This window comes from Zootoca vivipara, chromosome 9 (assembly GCF_963506605.1).
Source record: "Zootoca vivipara chromosome 9, rZooViv1.1, whole genome shotgun sequence".
Classification (NCBI taxonomy): domain Eukaryota; kingdom Metazoa; phylum Chordata; class Lepidosauria; order Squamata; family Lacertidae; genus Zootoca; species Zootoca vivipara.
Genome location: NC_083284.1, coordinates 76,689,505 through 76,712,789, shown reverse-complemented (window position 1 = coordinate 76,712,789; position 23,285 = coordinate 76,689,505). Strand labels below are relative to the sequence as shown.

The 23,285-nt window shown below is 44.8% G+C and overlaps 1 protein-coding gene across 5 annotated transcripts in view; it reads left to right on the top strand.

The window, feature by feature from the left end:
* Nucleotides 1-23,285, top strand: part of SCAPER (S-phase cyclin A associated protein in the ER) — a 198,242-nt gene that overhangs the window by 108,777 nt on the left and 66,180 nt on the right. For all 5 annotated transcript variants that reach the window (XM_035112175.2, XM_035112172.2, XM_035112171.2 and 2 more), the window contains one exon: nt 14,989-15,104. In XM_035112175.2, coding sequence (XP_034968066.2) covers nt 14,989-15,104 — 116 coding nt within the window. The remainder of the gene's footprint in view (nt 1-14,988; nt 15,105-23,285) is intronic.

Below are 23,285 nucleotides of genomic sequence, written 5' to 3'. Positions count from 1 at the left end.
TGAACTTTTACCTTCTCGTGATTATATGCTTGCTTCTTGTGATTATATGTCTGCTGGCCTTATGTGCCTTAAATGTGAGAAACCCCTTATATCCCTTGAAAGGCGTCCCTCCCTATATGCCTAAGAACCTAACCACAACCTCAGTATTACTCTTGATTAATTAGACTAGTGTTCCTCTGTATTAGAAAATAGGTTTGTTAGTATCTCTTTGTATTAGAAAACCACTGTTTTATATTTTAGAACTGTATACGTCAGGATGTATTAGAAATGTTTTCCATACTTATTTTCTGTGCAACCCTTCTCTGACCCCAAGCCCCCCTGAAACCTCCCCATCACCGTCCCATACCCAACGAAGGAAGACACGGACAATAGAAAGATTAGCTTGACAACTTTATTCAAATAAATTGCCATCCTCAACGTAGCCCACCCTTCCATGGCCTGGAGGAAAACACTGCCGGGCGGACTTCCACCCCATGGAAATCGCCAGGAACTGCCCCACCTCTGCACCCATCTTGACTGATTGCCCTTCCTGCCAAACAACAGGGAGCACCATCAACGACAGGAGAAGAGAGATTGACATCTCTCCATCTGAAAGGAAGAGTCATCTCCGCACCCCGTCGCCCTTGTCTCCCCCTCCCTCCTAGTCCAGAGATTTCCATGCATGAACAGGAGGGTATATAGGGGGACTTCACCATTTCCCGGGGTTCCTTCCTTCTTTCCAGAGGCAGGGACCCTACAGCTGTAGCTTTGCATTCTGCAATAAAGGGATCAGTTTGTTTTTCCTGACAGCATCGTGTGGTCTCTGTCATTTTCCCGGCGGAGCTGAACTTAGTGCAAATTTTGGAGCTTCCGACCCGCGTCTGTCCTTCTTAAAAGGCAACGCATTTTGGGGTACATTTTTCATAACAGCTGTCACCTGGAAGATGGAGCAAGCTGGTTTTCTTCTGCTCTGGAAGGTAGGACTTGGACCAATGGCATCAAGCTACAAGAAAGGAGATTCTGACTGAACATCAGGAAAACCTTTCTGACAGCAAGAGCTGTTTGACAGTGGAATGAACTCTCTGGGAAGGTTGTGGACCTTGGAGGTTTTTAAGCAGAAGTTGGATGGCCATCTTTTATGGGTGCTTTAGTTGAGATTCCTTCATTTCAGGGAGTTAAACTAGATGACTCTTGGGGTCCCTTCCAACTGTATGATTCTTATACTTTCCTGATTTTGAAAAAGTCACATTCATCATGAAAGAGAGGGGAAACATTGATTGCTGCCTTTATAATCTTGTTCCGTTGCTTGTAGATTGTACAGTGAGAAAAGGGCAAAGGAAAGGTGAATACGACGGCATTTGTAAGGAACAGATACATTCCTCCCTCCTTTCCCCACCCAAGCATTATTCTGCTACTAGTGAAGTCTCATTATTTCTGAGTGTCCTAATCAATAGGGTCACGAAAGATTGATTTTGGCAGCTGTCACGCTGTTTATGACACAGATCATATATAGTCATTTATAGAAGTGGGCAGTAATTCTCTTGTTAACTTGCAAGTCAAGAAATCAGTGGACACATCTTGCTTGTCAGGGGTGTTGAAAAAGATCTTGATAGTGTCAATGACTGAGAGGAGGAGACTTGACACTGTTAATTGAATTTCCCAGGGGAACGTAAAAAGAAAGAAAGAAAGAAAGAGACCCTAAGGAGGAAGGAGGGGGGGAAACAACATAAGCTGTCACCATGGGGGAACTGCTTACATTGATTTAACGTTGCTAATGGCTGGGCCTGGATGAAGCATTGCCCAAAGGGAGAACAGAGTTCACCACAGTTGCTCCTTCGCACTTACTAAAAGTCTTTGAAACTTGTGGCCCTTTTACTTGTGGAGTTATAAGAGATAACACACAAGCAGTATTAAAGTTACTTAAAAATAGCTTAAAACAAATGAGACCACTTGTATTTATGTTCTGGCTCTGCCACAATTATTCCCCTCCCCTAATCCCCCCGACTGTAACATTTCTGGCTACATGCCTGAGACTGGAGTACAACCTGGTTTGTGTTTCTGCATAATGTGAAAAATGGCCTTTATGAATGAAACATTCTTCCCACATGGACAGGATTCTGCACTTCTGCCTGTAAGGCCTGCATTCAAATCCTGAAAAGCAGAGAACTTGTTTTGGGGACATGCTGCACCCCTTGATAAAAAAAAATGGAAATATTGGGGCTGTCTTTGTCTGTATGAGCTGTCCAGGTTTTGAGATCTTTCAGAGAAGTCCTCCGCCCAGTTGTAGCTGTTTGGCCGGGACATGAGAGAGAGCCTTCTCAGTGGTTGCACCCAACAGTGGAGCTTCCTCCCTGAAGAGACTCACTCACCTCTTTCTTGTCCTTTTGCTGCCAAGCAAAGTCTTATATTTAGGAAATGTTTTGGCCTTCAGTGTTTAATCTTGTCCCTCTTACTGATTGGGAGTGGCTGCCGGGACTATATAGCACCGGTCCTGAGAGATCTGCATTGGCTCCCAGTTCATTTCCGAGCACAATTCAAAGTGTTGGTGCTGATCTTGAAAGCCTTAAACGGCCTTGGTCCAGTATACCCGAAGGAGCGTCTCCACCCCCATCGTTCTGCCCGGACACTGAGATCCAGCACCAAGGGCCTTCTGGCAGTTCCCTCATTGCGAGAAGTGAGGTTACAGGGAACCAGACAGAGAGCCTTCTCTGTAGTGGCGCCCACCCTGTGGAATGCACTCCCATGAGATGCCAAGGAAATAAGCAGCTATCCTATTTTTAAAAGACATCTGAAGGCAGCCCTGTTTAGGGAAGTTTTTAATATTTAATGCTGTATTGTTTTTAACACTCGATTGGGAGCCACTCAGAGTGGCTGGGGAAACTCAGCCAGATGGGTGGGGTATTAATAATAATAATAATAATAATAATAATAATAATAATAATATACAGGTAGTTGGCTGCTGTCTTATGCTTAATGTGTTGATGTGCTAGGTTTGATGACATGGCTTTTTCGATTGTTGGGTTTTAGTTTTGTAGCTGCTTTGAGTATCCTTTTGATAGAAAGACAAGTGGTTGTTCTTGTACAACGCTGCCAAATGTTAGTATTTATGCTCTAGAAGACACTTTGTATTATAAAAATAAAGGTTTGTGTGTGTCTACTGTTGTCTGTAGACCAGGAATGAGGAACCTTTGGCTCTCTTGACCCTGTTGGACTTCAGCTCCCATGAGCCCCAGCCAGCATGGCCTGGTGGTTAGGGATGATGGGAGTTGGAGTCCGACAGCTCTCGATCCCTGCAAAAATAGTTTTAAGTCCTTACCTCTTCCACCTGGGGCTGCTTGTTGGATTTGAGCTTTGCAAAATTTAATACAAACTGACCTGATCTGAGCCTCCTGGACTAATTTGCAGATTGGAACTTGCTTATTCGCTGGCTTTTGCATTTCCCAGACATATCAACCCCCTTTCTCAGTCCAAAAACACAAATAAATGTCTAAGTATATTTAAAGGTGCAATATTTGAGGGAGAACACATTCACTCAATGCATATTTTAAGAGAAAATACATTGAAATAGTACTTTATATGGAGTTTTTCAGTGAATATGTCTTTTTTTAAGAAGATGGATGCAGAAACAAGATGGTACGAGTGACTGGGGAACCCATATGAAAGCAGCATGGATCAAAAGTGGACAGTTTTGTTTTCTCCTTTCCCACTTCCAGGGCAATTCTCATTTGGCAGAGAAACACGATGCCTTTTTAATACCATATCCTGACTCCAGCATTGCTGCAGGAGTCCTCGCTTCTTTAGCTTTAAAATGTCTTTAGTCTATACCATTAAGCAACTTCACTTGCTGTGTGTATTTTTTTAAGAACAAAGCACAACACTCCTGACCTCCTCCGAGGGCTCCCTTAGTGACCACTACGGTTGGCTTTTTTAAAGAAAACAAGGTGTCAAGCAACATTTTGGGGTTTCATTCTGTTTTTTAGATAAATTTGCCGTCCATTGCTTTACCAGTCATGATGTCAGATATTTACATTTCAGTCCAATGTTTGTCGTAACTTTCAAATACAGGGGACTGTGGGCAGACAGTGTTTATCACAGTGGAGAGACAGTCGGGAATGGTTGGCCTCAGCAGTGCAGAGTCCGGCTTGGTTATTTACTCTAGAATCTGCACATTGTCAGGTGACTCATTGCTGCCATGGCTGTCCCATCTGAAGCTTTGAGGCGAAGGGGGATACACTGAAAGTTTCTTTTAAAAATATAAGAAGAGTTGAAGCAAAATCCCCATATCAGTAGATTTTTGTAGTATATGGAACTACATATGTAGTATATGGAGCCAGTGTGGTGTAGTGGTTAAAAGCGGTAGACTCGTAATCTGGGGAACTGGGTTCGTGTCTCCGCTCTTCCACATGCAGCTGCTGGGTGACCTTGGGCTAGTCACACTTCTCTGAAGTCTCTCAGCCCCACCCACCTCACAGAGTGTTTGTTGTGGGGGAGGAAGGGAAAGGAGATTGTTAGCCACTTTGGGACTCATTCGGGTAGTGATAAAGCGGGATATCAAATCCAAACTCTTCTTCTTCTTCTTCTTCTTCTTCTTCTTCTTCTTCTTCTTCTTCTTCTTCTTCTTCTTCTTCTTTTTCTTCTTCTTCTTCTTCTTCTTCTTCTTCTTCTTCTTCTTCTTCTTCTTCTTCTTCTTCTTCTTCGGAGTTCCTGCAATTTCTTTGGAGATGTATTTTCTTTTTTATACTAAGTGTGAAATGGGGTAGCATTCTTTCTGTTGGTTTTACAAATGAAATTAGCATTGTTTTAATGGATTGTGGTTTTTTAACATTGTGTTTTGTTTTTATTTATTTCTCTCTCTTATTTTTTGGTACACTGCAGTGAATGGTGGGTGGTTCTTTAAATCAAGGATGGGGAACCTGTGGCACTTCAGATGTTGTTGGACTTCAAGTCCTATGAGCCCAAGCAAGCATGCCCAATGGTGAGGGATTATGGGAGTTTTTGTCAAACAGTTGGAGGTCCAGAAGTTTCCACCCCTGATAAACACATAAAAAATTAACATCTGCTAGCAACAATTACAAAACTGAGTACAGGATGGAGGTCAAAAAGATGCACAAGGGTGGAAAGCTTTGGAGCTACACCTTCTCTTTGCAGTAAGAGCGGGCGATGAAGTGCCTGCTGGGAGCGGCAGAAGGTCCAAGCCTCAACTGGCAGCATCTCCACTTAAGGGATCTCCAGTAGTTGGGTGGGGAAAGACCTCTGAGGTAAGAACATAAGAAAAGCCTGCTGGGCCAGGCCCATTTCTCATCTAACTCAGCATCCTGTTCTCCCAGGGACCAACCAGATACCCGTTGGAAACCTGCAAGTAGGATTCAGACACAAAAAGCCCTCTCTCTTCCTGTGACCTCCAGCAACTGACATTCAGAAGCATTGCTGCCTTTGACTATGGAGCCAGAGCATAGCCGTCATGGCTAGTAGCCATTGATAGATGAATTTGTCCAGTCCTCTTTTAAAACCTCCCAAGTTGGTGGCCAACACTGTCCATGGACTATGGAACATTGTGAGTTCCATAGTTCAACTGTATGCTGTTTGAAGAAGTATTTTTATCTGTCTTTCCAACATTCAGCTTCATTGGATTTATCGCTGTGGGCTAAACCACTGAGCCTAGGGCTTGCTGATCAGAAGGTCGGCGGTTCGAATCCCTGTGACGGGGTGAGCTCCCGTTGCTTGGTCCCAGCTCCTGCCAACCTAGCAGTTCGAAAGCACATCAAAATGCAAGTAGATAAATAGGGACCGCTCCGGCGGGAAGGTAAACGGCGTTTCCATGTGCTGCTCTGGTTCGCCAGAAGCGGCTTTGTCATGCTGGCCACATGACCTGGAAGCTATACGCCGGCTCCCTCGACCAATAATGCGAGATGAGCGCGCAACCCCAGAGTCGGTCACGACTGAACCTAATGGTCAGGAGTCCCTTTACCTTTACCTTTAAAGAGGGAGAAAAACCTGTCTCTGTCCCCTCTCTCCATGACATGCATAATTTTATAAACTTCTATCATGTCACCTCCTACTTCCCACTTCTCTAAACTATAAAAAGCTTTCTTCATAAGGGAGTCACTTGATCTGCTTGAACATTTTGGTTTCCCTTTTCTGAGCCTTTTCCAATTCTACCAAAACTACACAGTAGTCCAAACGTGGTTGCACCATAGAATTGTAAAATGGCATGATGATATTGGCAGTTTTATATTCAGTTCCTTTCCTAACAATCCCTGGCATCTGGAGGGCCACCAATATTCATTAACGCTGCTTTGTGGGCATCACTTTTTTCTGAGTTTTTTGCATAAATATTTAGTAGGTTTGTGTTGTCGCTTCTTATTTTCTCTCTCTCCTTCTACGTTTATTGGGAGGAGGAATCTTCCTCTTCTGCTTTGTGTGTCAGTAGGGAAACAGTTCAGGGCAGGAGCACCATCTCCTTGGGGCTGAAACCTCTACAGCCCCCCTCCCCATGTCTACAAGGATGGGGCAAGGAGGCCTGAAGGGAGGCCACCCCACACTGCGCAGCATCAGCCTGACAGGTGAATGTCACGCATGCAATGCGCAATGCATGGGGCGTCACATACTCTGCATGTGTGATGTCATCCCCCCCCAAAAAATGTTGGGTGCAACTCAGTACCTGTGTTCGGGGGGGGAGTGGCCTTACTTGTGTCAACCAGTAGCTTCCATTGCACAGCCCCCACATCAGAAGACCCAGCAAACTGACCCAGCATGCATTTTGTAGCATCATAGATCTTGCCATGCGGCTATCAGCATGCCTCTTTCATGAAATGAATCTGAGCACCAGTTTGGTTTTTATTTTTGGGGAGGCTGAAACTCTTTTTCTCCAGGAAGCTCTGCTGCAAAACTGTATTGGTGCATAAATGTCCTGCTGTTGGTTTGTTTTCCTTAGTTTAAAACTAAAACACACACACACACACACACACACACACACACACACACACACACCTCAACTTGGCCACTAGAGGGAGCAGCGCTGGCAGGAATATGGTGCTCTCTTTGGCTGGGCTTGAAATCAAAACAGCTGAAAATGGGGGTCTTCCAGTGTGTGCTCAGTATAATAATATAATAATAACTAGTGGATTTTAGCCCGTTTAAAAACGGGCGCTAGAGGAAGCGGCCTGCCGGGACTGGCTTGGCGGTGGCGGGTCTTCCCGCCACCACCAAGCCAGTTCGCAGCGGGGGCTTTTCGCCGTTTGCCTTCCCCTGAGGGGGAGGCAAACGGCGAAAAACCCCGCCGCGCCGCAAATCGGCTCCGGGACTGGCTTGGCGGTGGCGGGTCTTCCCGCCACCGCCAAGCCAGTCCGCAGTGGGGGTTTTTCGCCGTTTGCCTTCCCCTGGGGGAGGCAAACGGCGAAAAACCCCGCCGCGCCGCAAATCGGCTCCGGGACTGGCTTGGCGGTGGCGGGTCTTCCCGCCACCGCCAAGCCAGTCCGCAGCGGGGGTTTTTCGCCGTTTGCCTTCCCCTGGGGGAGGCAAACAGCGAAAAACCCCGCCGCGCCGCAATTCGGCTCCGGGACTGGCTTGGCGGTGGCGGGATGTTCCCGCCACCGCCAAGCCAGTCCGCAGCGGGGGCTTTTCGCCGTTTGCCTTCCCCTGGGGGAGGCAAACAGCGAAAAACCCCGCCGCGCCGCAATTCGGCTCCGGGACTGGCTTGGCGGTGGCGGGATGTTCCCGCCACCGCCAAGCCAGTCCGCAGCGGGGGGTTTTCGCCGTTTGCCTTCCCCTGGGGGAGGCAAACAGCGAAAAACCCCGCCGCGCCGCAATTCGGCTCCGGGACTGGCTTGGCGGTGGCGGGAAAAAGGGGAGGAATTCCTCCCCTTCTTCCCGCCGCTGCCAAGCCAAAGCGGGCCTCCCTCCGCGCCCGCTGCCGCTTCGGCTTCCTCGGGTTCCCCGAGGAAGCGCCGTCCCATGCCGGAGGTGTGCGGCAAGGCTGCCGGGGGGGGGAGCGCTTCTCTCCCCCGCCGCCTCACCGCGCACCTCCAGCATGAGACTGGGCTTCGGAGCGGCGGTTGGCGGAGCGGCAGTTGGCTGTTCCCTGTGTCCCGAGAGCACGGGTCCAATCCCTGTGTCCCTGGTTGTCCCTCCGTCCAATCCCTGTGTCTCTGGGGGACATGCGCAGTACCCCAGGGACACACGGGACATCTGGACGCAGGGACAACATGGACATTATTATATAGGATTATATAGGATAATATAATAAAAAGTGGGCTTTTTAGACTATTCCTAGGCATACTTTTACTGAAAAAACAAGTTCCAGCAACTTCAGTGAAGATTAATCCCTTATCTTTATTCACAAGTAAAGCTCACTTTATTCAGCAGACTTGCATTTGAAAAATAGGCAAACACCTGGACATCCTCAAAGGCTTCTGCTCAAATTCCTCTGATTGCACTATTTTTTCCATTCTTGTGATGACCAGTGGAAGAGAGAAGTTTTTAGGGAGAACAGTTGGAGAGGCCTTCGTGTCCCATCCCTTTCCCTGATTAAATGGCTCCTGTGACATTTGTAGTAATTAATGTTGAGTTTGCTTCCCCTCTTTCCTCCCTAACCCTAACCCTTTCCCCTTTCATGTCAGGTATTTTTAGAATGTAAGCCTGATTTTTTTGGAGGGGTGCTGCTGCTGCTGCTGCTGCTGCTGCTGCTGCTGCTGCTGCTGCTGCTTTCATTGCTTCTAAGCCACTTTGAGAGCCTTTCTGGCTAAAGGGGAAGGTATAAATGCTTTGAATGAATAAAAAAACACTCTGGAGAGGGGGCAGTAGGAATGAATTGCAAATTCTGCCAAGATTCAAATAATTCCAGCAAAAAAGTTTGCCAATTGACCTTTATTTTTTTTTAAATAACCATCTCTGAATATACACCAGTTTACATCATTTGTTGTTGTTTTTTGCAGAGAATTTTAGTTTTTTCTTGGCACAAAAACTGAATAATTAGTCTTGTGTGCATGTGGTGATGGGGATGGTTTTATTTAGAATGCTGCTAGTCTAGGATCCCTGCCAAGAATAATCCCAGACACTTCACATCATAGGAATATACAGGTGAAACTCGGAAAATTAGAATATTGTTGAAAAGTGCATTTATTTCAGTAATGCAATTCATTATTTTTAATTTTTAAGTTTTACAAATGCCTTCTTTTGGAAATATCCACAGTAATAAATCAAATAGTTACAATAATACAAAAATAAACATCGCTATTACATTTCATTAATTCCATTCCATTTATAATTCATGGAATCATAGAATCATAGAGTTGAAAGAGACCACAAGGGCCATCCAGTCCAACCCCCTGCCAAGCAGGAAACAACCTCAGTACTTTCTCTCAGTGTAAAGCAATTTGTACCTCCATTGTTTAGTAAACATTTTGAAGCAGGGTTCAAATTGCTTTCAGTTTTGCAGTTTGATCCTTCCTGTGATTTGTAGGCAATTGCTGCCATTTCGAAGATCAATTTTTTTTGATCCAATCAGAGGTGTCTGCTAACGGATGATTAAAGGTGCCAATTTCCTCCTCCCACCAGTAAACCCTCCCCCCAAGAAAAAGCATTCTCTAACCTTCAGACAGGTTTTGGGGAAACTGTAGTGGTTGCATGGCAGAAAGGAAATCATAAAAAGCCTCTTCCTGTCCACCTCTTCAAGCAGATACTTTCACCAGCGCAATGGTGCTTGAAGAACCAATAGGATTTCACCCAGTTTTTATCCCCACCCGCACCCTTTCCCACTTTTTCCTCTAATCATCCCCCTCCAGGCTGCCTCTCTCTCAGCCTGAGCGACCACAGACCCTACTGCCCACGGGTGGTAGGAACAGATATGTGCCTTTCAGAGGACAGGGGTCTGCACATATGATTATAAAGGTTTAAAGCCTGGTGGTGATTATGATGATAAAAAAACAGTTAAAACCATTTATGAGTTTTAACAGATTGGTAAAGGCATCTGACATTTGTAATTTGGCTGCAGAAGAGTCTGCGAAACATTTTTAAAGGAAACAAGGATTTTTTAAATAACGAAGTAGTTAGCCAGCTGATTTTCAGCTTGTCCAGTCCTACAGATTCCAGATCCACCTCTGCCTTGTAAATGAATGGGCAGAGCCTGGTTCCCCATCTGCTACCTTTGCCTACAGCACAAGGAAGCTCCTCTCCCCACCCCCGTCTGGGCCTTGATCACAAAGGACGTAATTATTGTCTGCGGGAGAGTCAAGTACAAAGACAGTTCATCCAGCCTGACCGCCACTGCTCTATGGGCCACCAAAGATTAACAGCTGCTTCTCCTTTGATTAGGTTAGGTAATAACAGTTACTTTAGTTAATAATTGGATGGGTTCCCAGGCTGTGTAATTCAGGTTTAGGCTGTCATTTTTTGCTGGCATGTAGCTGAGCTGTAGAATTGGAAGGGAGCCTGTAATCCTATCAGCTGCCACTAAAGTCATAGCAGATTCAGATCCATTAAGGTGCTGTGTCAGGTAGATAAATAAAGAAGCCACATGCAGTCAAGAATCATAGAGTTGAAAGAGACCACAAGGGCTATCCAGTCCAACCCCCTGCCAAGCAGGAAACACCATCAAAGCATTGCTGACAGATGGCTGTCAAGCCTCCGCTTAAAGACCTCCAAAGAAGGAGACTCCACCACACTCCTTGACAGTGGCATGCTTCAGCACCGGGGGCAGGAGTGGGGCGGATTCCCATTCTGGGGGCGGGTCACACCTCCCGGAGGGGCGTGCCATGTGTTCCGGGGCGGGGGCACCTCCAGAGGGGTGGGTCGCGTGTTCCAGGGCTGTGGCGCGCCTCCCGCAGGGCCATGGCGTGCATTCCGGGGGTGTGGCGCGCCTCCCGGAGGGGCATACACATGTTCCGGGGGCGGGGGCGTGTTCCGGGGGCGGGGCGGCTGCCCGCGATGGAGCCCCTTGGAGCCCGCCGCTCGGGGTGGCCCGCCCCTATCTTCTTACGCCCCTGCTCCTTGAGAGCAGCAGAAAACAACCTTTCTCCCTACTCTATATGACATCCTTTTATATATTTGAACATGGCTATCATATCACCCCTTAACCTTCTCTTCTCCAGGCTAAACATACCCAGCTCCCTAAGCCGTTCCTCATAAGGCATTGTTTCCAGGCCTTTGACGATTTTGGTTGCCCTCCTCTGGACACGTTCCAGCTTGTCAGTATCCTTCTTGAACTATGGTGCCCAAAACTGGACCCAGTACTCCAGGTGAGATCTGACCAGAGCAGAATACAGTGATACTATTACTTCCCTTGATCTAGATGCTATACTCCTATTGATGCAGCCCAAAATTGCATTGGCCTTTTTAACTGCTGCATCAGACTGCTGACTCATGTCAAGTTTGTGGTCTGCAAAGACTCCTACCGTGTTTCTCATATTATAAGACATGTCTTATATTTATTTTTTCCTAAAAAAAACACACTATGGCTTATTTTCAAGGGGTGTCTTATTTTTTTCCTCCTCCTCCTCCTGCCGCGGCCGGCATTGCTGCTGTGCCTATCACTATGTCTTATTTTCGGGGTATGGCTTATATTCCTTGAATGCTTAAAAATCCTGCTATGGCTTATTTTATGGGTATGTCTTAAAATATGAGAAACAGGGTAGATCCTTTTCACATGTACTGCTCTCAAGCCAGGTGTCACCCATCCTGTATTTGTGCCTTTCTTTTTTTTTTTTTTGCCCAAGTGTAGTACTTTAAATTTCTCCTTGTTAAAATTCATCTTGTTTGCTTTGGCCCAGTTGTCTAATCTGTTAAGGTCATTTTGATGTGTGATCCTGTCCTCTGGGGTATTAGCCACCCCTCCCAATTTGGTGTCATCTGCAAACTTCCTCAGGATGCCCTCAAGTCCATCATCCAAGTCATTGATAAAGATATTGAATAAGACTGGGCCCAAGACAGAACCCTGTGGCACCCCACTAGTCACTTCTCTCCAAGATGAAGAGGAGCCATTGATGAGCACCCTTTGGGTTCGGTCAGCCAGCCAGTTACAAATCCACTGAATGGTAGCATTGTCTAGCCCGCATTTGACCAGCTTCTTTACATGAAAATCATGCAGCACCTTGTCAAAGGCCTTGCTGAAATCAAGATAGGCTACATCCACAGCGTTCCCTTCATCTACCAGGCTTGTAATTCTGTCAAAAAATGAGATCAGATTAGTCTGACATGACTTATTTTTCAGAAACCCATGCTGACTTTTAGTGATCACAGCGTTTCTCCCTCATTGAGAGAACGGTGATGCAGCTAACTTGCCAACAGCCGAAAAGTTTGACAGGAATTTATTAATCTCCAAGGATTGGACTTAAAACCTTCCCCCTGAGGCAGGGTAAAGGGGAGAAGGGTTGAATACATTAAAATCCCTGTAAAATCTTTAAGTTGGACTGGGGAAAGCCCCCCGGGAACTGGAGTCGGGTCCCTGGAGGGATCAGCCAGCCGCCATTATGAAATCACAATAGGAAGGAATTTGTTTACCTCTTTGAGGCTGAGAACTGTTAACTTTGAAGAGAGCGCAAAATATAAGGCTGTGTAGAAGAAGTTTGATAAATGCTCTTTTCAGAAATGGACATAATATTTTAAAAATATGGACAAGAATTAAAAATGAGAGTTGGTAACCAGATCAGATGTGAACTTTGTTCCTGAGGTTTGGAAATACGAATTGCGTCACTTCCTGCATTGTAATCTGTGCAGTTCCCATGGAATCTGAGACGAGCAGGATGTCAGTAGACACAACATCATCTGGCTCTTTAGACTTTTTGGACTTTCAAAAGGAACTTTTGGAACTGCTTTTGGACTTTCAAAATGAATTGCGGCAGAGTAATATACAGATTCGCAAAATAAAACAGAACTGTATGGAAAGTGAAAATGGATTAATTCCAATAGAGAATGAAGAGAAGCAAGATGAACAAGCACCAGCCGGGGACAATGTAATTGACCTTAAAGAAGAGGAGGAAGATCCATGAGTCCTGGACAATATAATTGAACTTAAAAAAAAGAGGAGGAAGATGTAGGGAACATTGTTCCCCCAGTGGGAGAGGGGGAACAAGACTCATGTTCGATTCAAGGAGTCCTCAAAGAAGAACCAGCATGGAATAATGTCCTCCCAGTGAGAGAGGGAGGGCAGGATCCATACTGGAGTCAGAACTTAAGTGGAATAAAAATTGAGATAGGGCTGAAAAGTGGAAACATAGCTGGATGGTACTGTGCTACAGTTAGAAAATTGGGGGGCGCAGGGGACAAAGAAGGGAGAGTGGTGGATAGGTGGCGAAAGAGTGGGAATAGGGTGAGGAGTAACAATGGCTTATTTTCTGATTGATTAAGGTGGTCCAAAACTGGAATGATTTATGGAGCTGGCTGATGCATCTGGGAGATCCGGAGTCCAGGGGAAGGGGGGTAGAATTAGATATAAGTGGTTAAAGGTTATTATGATAGAAGAAATAATATTTGAATGTATGGAAAAATTTTGGGGTATAAATTGTGAGGCTAAGGGAAGAAATAGAGATGGATGGGAAAATAAATTTAGATTTGGATTAATTAATGAATTATAGGTTGAGGATAGTTGCTTAATTTAGATTTAAAAATGGATCCAGTGGGGGGGGGGGGATCGAGGAAGTCCACAATGTCAAGTTAATGTAAGAATTGATATGTTTTTTCTTTCTTTTTCTCCTTTGTATGTATGATTTATTTATTTATTTGCTTTTAGTTTTTGTGAATTTTTGTATTTTGAAATGTTTGTAAATCAATAAATATTATTTTGGGGGTGGGGGAGAATGAAACAGCTGCTGCCTGTTCCAGCTGTGGCAATAGTTGGATGCAAAGGTCTTTTTCACATGGATCTCTTTTCTTTTTAGCTGGAGATGTCAGGAATTGAACTTGTGACCTTCTGCACACAAAGCATGTCCTCTTCCACTGCACTACGGCCCCTCCCCTGTGTGGCCTCTCCTCCCTTTGAGCATGTGGAACTAGTTGTGTAGTTCTCTGTGTCCTGGTCAAATTGCCCAAATGTCACCTAAGTTCATACATTCTGTGCGCAGACTTGGCACAACCAAAAGCAAACAATCCCTAAAGTGAGGAGCATGAATCATCGTAAGAAGGGGGTGGGGCAGTAATAAGGTCCCTTTGCTTTGCATGGCTTGGTTCGTGTGTTTGCTCATTCACAAGCGAATTGACTGTAGGTAGTTCCCACTAGTGGTTGCCAAGGTTTCTCAAAATAGAGACAAAGCGAGAGGTCTTTCTTTTTCTTTCCCCCAGTTATCTGGCTAAGACCCTCAGAACTGTGTGGCTGGTTCTGCACACCCAAGGGATTGGTTTACCTTGCTCAAATAGCTGCCTTGTATGTCCTTTGGCAAACTTCTTTTGAAATTGAAAGGACTTCAGTGTCATGGAGGATCCAATACCTGGAAGTCAAAGAACCCCACTAGCTCAGTGGAAAGCTTGGTGCTTGGCGGAACAATTTGTAGTCAACAGGCACACATCAGGCACACACGCATCATGACCAGGCATTGAAGAAACGTGATCTCACGGAAGGCAATGATGGCCACCAACCAAGAAAGAGGATTAGACAGATTCACAGAGGAGGAGAGGGATGTTGATCACTCCTAGAAAGGATGGCTAGGCTATGCTTCTGCCTCCACAGATGGATGCAGCAAGGCTTCTGAAGACCTGTTGCTGGAAACCACAGGAGGGGAGAGGGCTCTTGTGCTCTGGTCCTGCTTGTGGGTTTTCCACAGGGGCATCTGGGTGGCCACAGTGGGAACAGGATGCTGGACTAGATAGGCCTCTTTTGGCCTGATCCAGCAGCTAGCTCTTCTTACATCCTCAAGGGGAGTTTATGCCTAGTTTTTCAAGGTCTTGTTGCATTCAAATGTGTACAAGAGTTCTATTTAGCACTTGCTGCACAGTAAACTTGTGCAGTCAGACAAAACATTGCCTGATAATTCAGTAAAATACTTGGACTCATTACTCTTACTTTTTATGTTTTCAATGCAGAATACAGCAGACCAGGTTGCATTTCACGTGGCAGGGGGATTTACAGCCCTGGAACAAGTCCTTCAAGTTGTGACAACTTCGGCCAATGTGAATGCAGTTTCACGAATCCCTCTGAAGTGAGTAGGATGTTTTTTCGCTTGCCTTTTTTTCGTGGTCAATAAATTAATGGCATCATTGGTGGCTAGAACTATTTTTCTGGCTCTTGTTCTATCTGGCCTTCCTGCTTATTTATCTGTAAATGATAGTTGGTTTGCAGAGGGTTTTATATGGCTGTGTCCTGCTTTTGAAATCTTATGTGCAAGGGCCTGTCGCCAGAGCAAGTTTTTAAGCTATGTATTTATTTAAAATGTCTATATGTCACCCTTTGAGACTCTTTCAATGTGGCTTACAATGAAAACACAGAAATACAATGACACTGCTAATAGATAAAATAATAGATGGGACTAGTCACTAGATGATAACACAGGCAACCCTTCTAAAATTACTAAAATATTAAAATTGTTTTAGATGGCTTTGAGTATATTTTCACACGCTTGGAGTTGCAGTTACATATTTGTACAAAGAAAGTTATCTTGTCAGTCAAGAGCATAGGAAGATGCTGCCCCAAATCTATGGTAGGTACCAGCTTGCCATAGGTTCCATTTTATGCCCACATGGAACCGCTTGGCAGCTGAAGAGACTTCCTCAGCACCGGCCAAAAAACTGTTCTGCCAGTGCATCATGTGCTCCCCCCTCCCGTGGAACTGAGAAGCCATCATGCACGGGCTTTTCTTTTGACTTTGATTATTTATGTTGGTGGGATCTGTTGCAGAAGCTTTGTGCTACTTGTGATCTGTAATTTTGATTCTGGTTGAAACTAGAGGACTCATTGAAATAATTTGGTGTTGGGCAATGGTTTTGAAACCCTACAGGTTTTGAATACCTTTGCAAACTATTTTTGGTTACCTCCAGTCTACCAGATTGATGTGTATATGCAAGTCTCATTTCACCCCACTGCACTCCCCAGCCATACCTCATTCTAGTGCTACCTCATCCTCCTGTCCCTTTCATTGAAGTAGGAAGAAAAGAGGGAGGACACATGCAAATTTGGAGGCAAGTTTTCCTCCCATTTCTACTGATGGGGAAAACTGGCATCTAGGCTGAGGGTATGTAGAAAATGAGCAGCAAAAAGGGGAGGGGAGGCAGATGAGAGAAATGTGGAACTTAAAAGAAGGAAGTTCCTAATGAGTGCTGAACTTCTTTCCAAGTTGTGTGAATAGAGCCTTTTGTGATGGTTGCTGGATTTCTGTGGTGCCTTTGGCAGGTTCAGGACAGGCATACAGTTAATCATAGATAAACCTTGGCAAAGACTAAAGAATCATAGAGTTGGAAGAGACCACAAGGGCCATCCAGTCCAACCCCCTGCCAAGCAGGAAACACCACCAAAGCATTATTGACATATGCCTGTCAAGCCTCTGCTTAAAGACCTCCAAAGAAGGAGATTCCACCACACTCCTTGGTAGCAAATTCCACTGCCGAACAGCTCTTACTGTCAGGAAGTTCTTCCTAATGTTTAGGTGGAATCTTCTTTCTTGTTTGAATCCATTGCTCCGTGTCCGCTTCTCTGGAGCAGCAGAAAACAACCTTTCTCCCTCCTCTATGTGACAACCTTTTATATATTTGAACATGGCTATCATATCACCCCTTAACCTTCTCTTCTCCAGGCTAAACATACCCATCTCCCTAAGCCGTTCCTCATAAGGCATTGTTTCCAGGCCTTTGACCATTTTGGTTGCCCTCTTCTGGACACGTTCCAGCTTGTCAGTATCCTTCTTGAACTGTGGTGCCCACAGTTTCAGGGCTTCAAAAGAACTAATCTTAAAAGGAAGGATCCTATGTAATTCCAGTAGAAGCCTACATGGTATCCAGACAAGTGCAGAACGCTATATATCTCACAGTCATTGCAGTTACGAATTTACAGGGTCATCATGACGTGTTTATTATATATGATGATCCTCGAGATTTCAGCAGTCATGAGACACCAGAGGTCATTTCAGAAGTACTGTAATTGGTTCTGGAAGTTCGTACTTAACCTTGAAGCACACTTAACCTGAAGTGAACTTTCCCATTGAAAGTAATGGAAGTGGATTAATCCGTTCCAGACGGTCCATGGAGTACTTAAACTGAAGCGTACTTAACCTGAAGCATACGTAACCCGAGGTATGACTGTACCTGAAAATTCAAATAGTTTGTAAAGGTACGGGCAGCAATTTCCTACCTATCTTTTCCCTGCCATTGCAACAGAGAAGTGCTCTGGGTGTGTGTTGTGCTCATGTCAGGAAGAGAAAACAGCTGAATACTTTTGTTGTTGTTTAGTTGTTTAGTCGTGGCCAACTCTTCGTGACCCCATGGATCACAGCACGCCAGGCACTCCTGTCTTCCACTGCCTCCCGCAGTTTGGTCAAACTCATGTTGGTGGCTTCGAGAACACTGTCCAGCCATCTTGTCCTCTGTCGTCCCCTTCTCCTTGTGCCCTCAATCTTTCCCAGCATCAGGGTCTTTTCCACGGAGTCTTCTCTTCTCATGAGGTGGCCAAAGTATTGGAGCCTCAGCTTCACGATCTGTCCTTCCAGTGAGCACTCAGGGCTGATTTCCTTCAGAATGGAGAGGTTTGATCTTCTTGCAGTCCATGGGACTCTCAAGAGTCTGCTGAATACTTTAGGAGGGACAAATGTGAATGGAAAAACTCATTTGTGACTACTGCTCAGTTTGCACACAAACTGAAGCAAGACTCTGGCTCAATGGGCATATGTTAGTGTGGGGATACCCAAAGCAAAAATTGTGGTCGCTACACTCCCTGCTCCTTCTTCCAGCTGTGCTGCCTGGAGCTAAGCCATGGTTGGGCTTAGATTTATTTACAAAACCAGGCTTGTCGTTTGTCTTGCAAGCTGTAACTGAGGTTGGTTGTTCATTTTCTGCTTGCAATTTGTTTCAGGAAGACAAAACATGAGCCCAAGTTGACACAAAACACTAAACCAAACCTGACATAGCTCCAGATAATGCAGTGGAGGAGGCTGGAGGAGGCTGGAGTAGGAGTAGGAGGGAAGCAGCATACCCACAAGCACTCTCTCTCTCTCTCTTTTGCTGTCTCTCTCGTTCTCTCTCTCTCTCTCTCTCAGCCATAGTTTGTCTTAGCACTGCAGGTGAACCAGGCCAGTATTAGTTAAGGTTAGTCTCTTCCACATTCTCTGCTGTAGCCTTATGTAGATGGACTGTTGTACAGAGGAGCTTCCATTAGACACCTTTCTAAAAATCACCAGAGGTATTTCCAATATGGTTACCAAGAGCAATAGGCAAATGCCAAACATCTTGTCCACATTGTTATATAACTGAAGGTAAGCTCTTGTCTGCCAAGTATAACACAGAACTGGCAGATTTATAAACCGTTTTAAAACAAACAACTTTCAGAGAAACTTTTCAGTCATAAATTACATTGACATTCCAAGAAAATATGATAGAGATGATATGCTTATGCAGTTTACGCAATGATTTAAAAAGACCAGTTCAGAGATACCGTGACGTGCCATGGAGAAAGAACTGTCAGGTTATATGAGGGCAGCTTTTGGGTGCTGAGGAAGCCTTCGGGGGTCGTGGAAACCTGCCACAAATTTTTCCGTAAGCATCATGGGAAGCCTCAGGGAAGGTGGTTCTCATGCTGCTGATGGTGACACATGAACCCCCAGCGCACCTTGGGTGGAGCTGAAGAAAGGAAAGGACCAAGACAGAACGAGAGCTCCAGACAACTTGCAGGCATGGCTTAAGAGCCAGGGAGTCTGTGAGCTGTTGGTAGGAGAGGAATAACAGGCAAAGGAACTTGCCGTAGTGTGAGATTGTATGGCAGAGGTCTGCTTCCCAAATCTATCCCATTAAAAGGTATTCCTCCCACCTCAGCCTGGTGCCGCTCCTTGTAAAATTATTGCTTCTAAGCAACTCTTACATCTGGAGGGGTCTTCATACTGCTTAGCCCTGCCAGGCCTCCGGAGAATGGTGGGCGGAGGGCCAAGAAGAAGAAAAGAAGGCAGGTGGATTTCTCAAGCGAAATCTGCTCTGGAGGGAGGAAAGTGAAGCAAACTTTTCGCCTGGGCAAGACCTCTGCCGTGCTGGAAAAATCAGCATGCAGGGCCAACTCTCTGGGAAGGTTGTCAGCAAGACAATTCAGTATCTGTCCCTGTTGATGTATCCCATACAATCTTTCCTGATATTAGTTGTTTCTTTTTGTTTCAATTGGGTTTCTTTGTTGTTGTTACACATTATCCTTTTAAAAAGAGAAAATAAAAGGCCCTAGTGGTATTTTAATAATACAGTACACCTGTTTATGTCTCCCTTAGGAGTGGATGTGAGGAGATTATATGCACTGTTATCCTCATATCTTTCCCCAAAATCCTGGCAGCATGGGGCAGCTCAGAACCTTAATCCAATGTCTACAAGATAAAGCTTTATTTTAGCAAAGGTTTAACGGTATGCCTTTTGTTTTGGATTTGCTGGTATTATTAGATCAGCAGGATAGACAGTGCTATGAAAAAAGTTGCATTTGTTCATGAAAGGTGAGGGTTGGTTCCCTTAAAAGGTAAAGGGACCCCTGATCATGTCGCATCTAATAAAACATTCAGTCTTACAAAATAGAGGATACGTTTAATACTGTGCTATTATGAGCCATAGAGATGAACAGTTATATTTGAGGCATGTGCAGAAAGTCAACAAGAGCTACATATCAAAACCTACAAATGAATGTAAGAAGAGGATTCACATAGCTGCTTCATAAATTGCTCAGATTTGCTACTGAGTGTGCTTGACACATGTTTGTGTGTACCTGTATGATAAACATTGAGATACCTGGTGCAGAATTGTGATTTGGCTAGGAGTAATAAATTTAGATGGGACGCAGGTGGTGCTGTGGGTTAAACCACAAAGCCTAGGGCTGATCAGAAGGTCGGCAGTTCGAATGAAGGGGTGAGCTCCCGTTGCTTGGTCCCAGCTCCTGCCAACCTAGCAGTTTGAAAGCACATCAAAGTGCAAGTAGATAAATAGGTGCCGCTCCGGCGGGAAGGTAAACGGTGTTTCCGTGTGCTGCTCTGGTTCGCCAGAAGCGGCTTAGTCATGCTGGCCACATGACCTGGAAGCTGTACGCTGGCTCCCTCGGCCAGTAATGCGAGATGAGGGCCGCAACCCCAGAGTCGGTCACGACTGGACCTTTACCTTTACCTTTAATATATTTAGATTTATCCTGCACTTCTAGTGCCTATGTCAGGGTGACTTATAGCAACTTAATATAAGCAGAAAGACAGGTCTTTGCCTCAAGAAGTTTACAATCTAAAATTCAACACGGGAAACAACAAAGCAAAGAGAAGTGGACGCAGTTTATTTACTTACTGCATTTATAGGCCACCTTTCCACCACATAATTCCAGGCAACATTCTCTCTCTCTCTCTCTCTCTCTCACACACACACACACACACACACACACACACAGAGAGAGAGAGAGAGAGAGAGAGAGAGAGAGAGAGAGAGAGAGAGAGAGAGAAGCAGCTACAAGAAAGACTTGTGGTGCTTCCTGCTAAAAACACAAAAGTCAGGTGGTTCAGACAACTCATACACTATCAAATCGATAGTACTAGCTGTAGGAAAAATGGCTGTCACCCAGAGAGCCAGCTTCTTTAGATGCCCCAAAGGGCATCTTTTCCCCTTTGAACAGCAAGCCAATGTGCTGTATCCCCAACTGCTTTTGTTTTTTTTTGTCCTTTTATTAAAATAATTTTATTGGTTTTACTAAATAAACATAGGAGACACAAATCAAATTCATTCCACCCTCTTCCACCACCCCCCACGAGCCCCCTCCTGCCACGAGAAGGTCCCGTGCCGGGTGGATAGTTGGAGGTGTTCCATTTTTGTAGTTGGGGTTTATCCCCCTCCCCCTCCTCCCTCCCCCAGAGTCCTCTTCTGCCACCAGTGGGCCCCGGGTTATGAGGCAGGACAGAAAAGAGTGTCCACCCCCCTATCTATCCATACGTCTCTACTAAAGAAAAAGAAAAAAGCCCCCTCCATCCCTCCCTCCACCGCCCTAAGAAGAAAAATGATCCCCCAACTGCTTTTGAAATCCCAAGTAAGAGGTTGCCATGTGTGGCAGTTGTATGAAACAATGCAGGTCCACCTCCTAATTGGACACCCCAACTAGTAATTATTTGGATCCTGGCCTATTTCTATATAGCTAATAAAATGACAGATTAGAGTAGTTAAGCTATGGAAATATTTCAGCATGCTAGAGTGCTTAATCACTTCATCACCTCTAAATAATCAACCTTCATATAAATCATACATATTTCTATAATATCTATCTATCTATCTATCTATCTATCTATCTATCTATCTATCTATCTATCTCATTACAGGTAGGTAGCCGTGTTGGTCTGAGTCGAAGCAAAATAAAAAAATTCCTTCAGTAGCACCTTAAAGACCAACTAAGTTTATATTTTGGTATGAGCTTTCGTGTGCATGCACACTTCTTCAGATACACTAGAAACAGAAGACTTCTCTTCTGTTTCTGTTTCTCTTCTGTTTCTAGTGTATCTGAAGAAGTGTGCATGCACACGAAAGCTCATACCAAAATATAAACTTAGTTGGTCTTTAAGGTGCTACTGAAGGAATTTTTTTATCTATCTCATGTTAGGCAATTAAATTGAGGTTTGAGAGAGTGTGTATGGTTGTGCATATGCATGCAAGTTTTTGGCAAACAGAAGCACTTTATTGTATTTTATTATTGTTTTCAAGGTAGAGTACTAAAGATTCAAACCTTTTCTCTATAGCTGCATGGCTTGGAAATTCACTTTTAAGGAATACAATACTTGCATTTATTACCTAGTGTAAGATTTTGTCGGAAGATTGGCTACAAATCCCTAAAATATTTTCATGATTTTGCATTTTGCAGCTATTGGGTAAGCCATACAGTAAGCCATAGTTGATAGTTTACCTCCATGAACACATGTTGCATCCACTTCCCTCCTCCCCTGGCATGAGCAGGAGTGACAAACCATGATCACTGCCTAGCATTATATCCAAACTGAGGATAATTGCTTGATTCACTCCAAATCATGTTCTGTTTCCAAGTCTTGTTCTTGACTTAGCAGTTGGCGCAAAACAAACAATGATCCATAGTTTTGGCCTAACACTAAGCTAAGGATCATGATTTGTTGTTCATGCTAGGGAAAGTGCAAACCTCCATGTTCACGGTAAACCATTAACTATGGTTTGCCATGATGTGCAAACTGCGCCATAGCCAGACTTAAAATTTGCAAAAGCATAGTAAATTCTATGAGGTTTACAATTCTAACTTTCTTTCTTTTTCCCCTCCCCCTTTTCCTTTGACTTGAGAAAATAAGCAGATGATAAATGTGTTGAGCTTCACACAAGTTGCTAATCTGAGGCATGTGGAAAACAGTAGCCCGCCCTATCCATGTGTCTCGGCCATCACCTGTGGCATGTAGAGGAGTTTGCACTGATGTAGCTTCAGCCGTGCTACTCTGTGCTTGGCAAGTAGAGAAGAACATCTTGTTCTGCCAGACATCAAGTTATAATTTCATTATAAATCTTTCTTTTAAAATATCCTAGGAATGTAGGAAACTGTCATAAGCTAGGTCAGACTGTTCATCTGTCCTTCCCAGGGTTGTCTGCCCTGACCGGCAGTGGCTCTGCAGAGTCTCAGACAGGAATCTTTCCCCATTGCCTGCAGCCTGGTGCTTATAGGGGAAGATGCCCGGGATCAGCCAGGGAACCCTCTACCTGAAAAGAATGTGCTCTGCCACGGAGCTCTGGTGCATCCCAGTATACAATGCGCCCATTTCTCACCATTGCATGACAAAGTACATGTCTTCTTCTTCTTTGGCGATCACTCGTAGCCAAGTAAGATTGTCTTCCATAAACACGGTTTTAACAATGGTTCCGTAAGTGACTGTGGAGCCCAATTCTGGTTCCACACATCCTTCCACAGTGGAGACATTGGTTTCCAGGTGGGAGTTGATCACAGTGTGGATTTGCCCAAGCGTGCCTTCCTCTTAGAACGTTTCTCCATTGCGTCCTGAGATGGAGTTTCTTCTAAGCCCATGACACCTTTGGTAAAGGCTGTTCTCCAACTGGAGCGCTCACAGGCCAGTGTTTCCCAGTTGTCAGTGTTTATACTACATTTTTAAAGATTTGCCTTGAGACAGTCTTTAAACCTCTTTTGTTGACCACCAGCATTACGCTTTCCATTTTTAAGTTCAGAATAG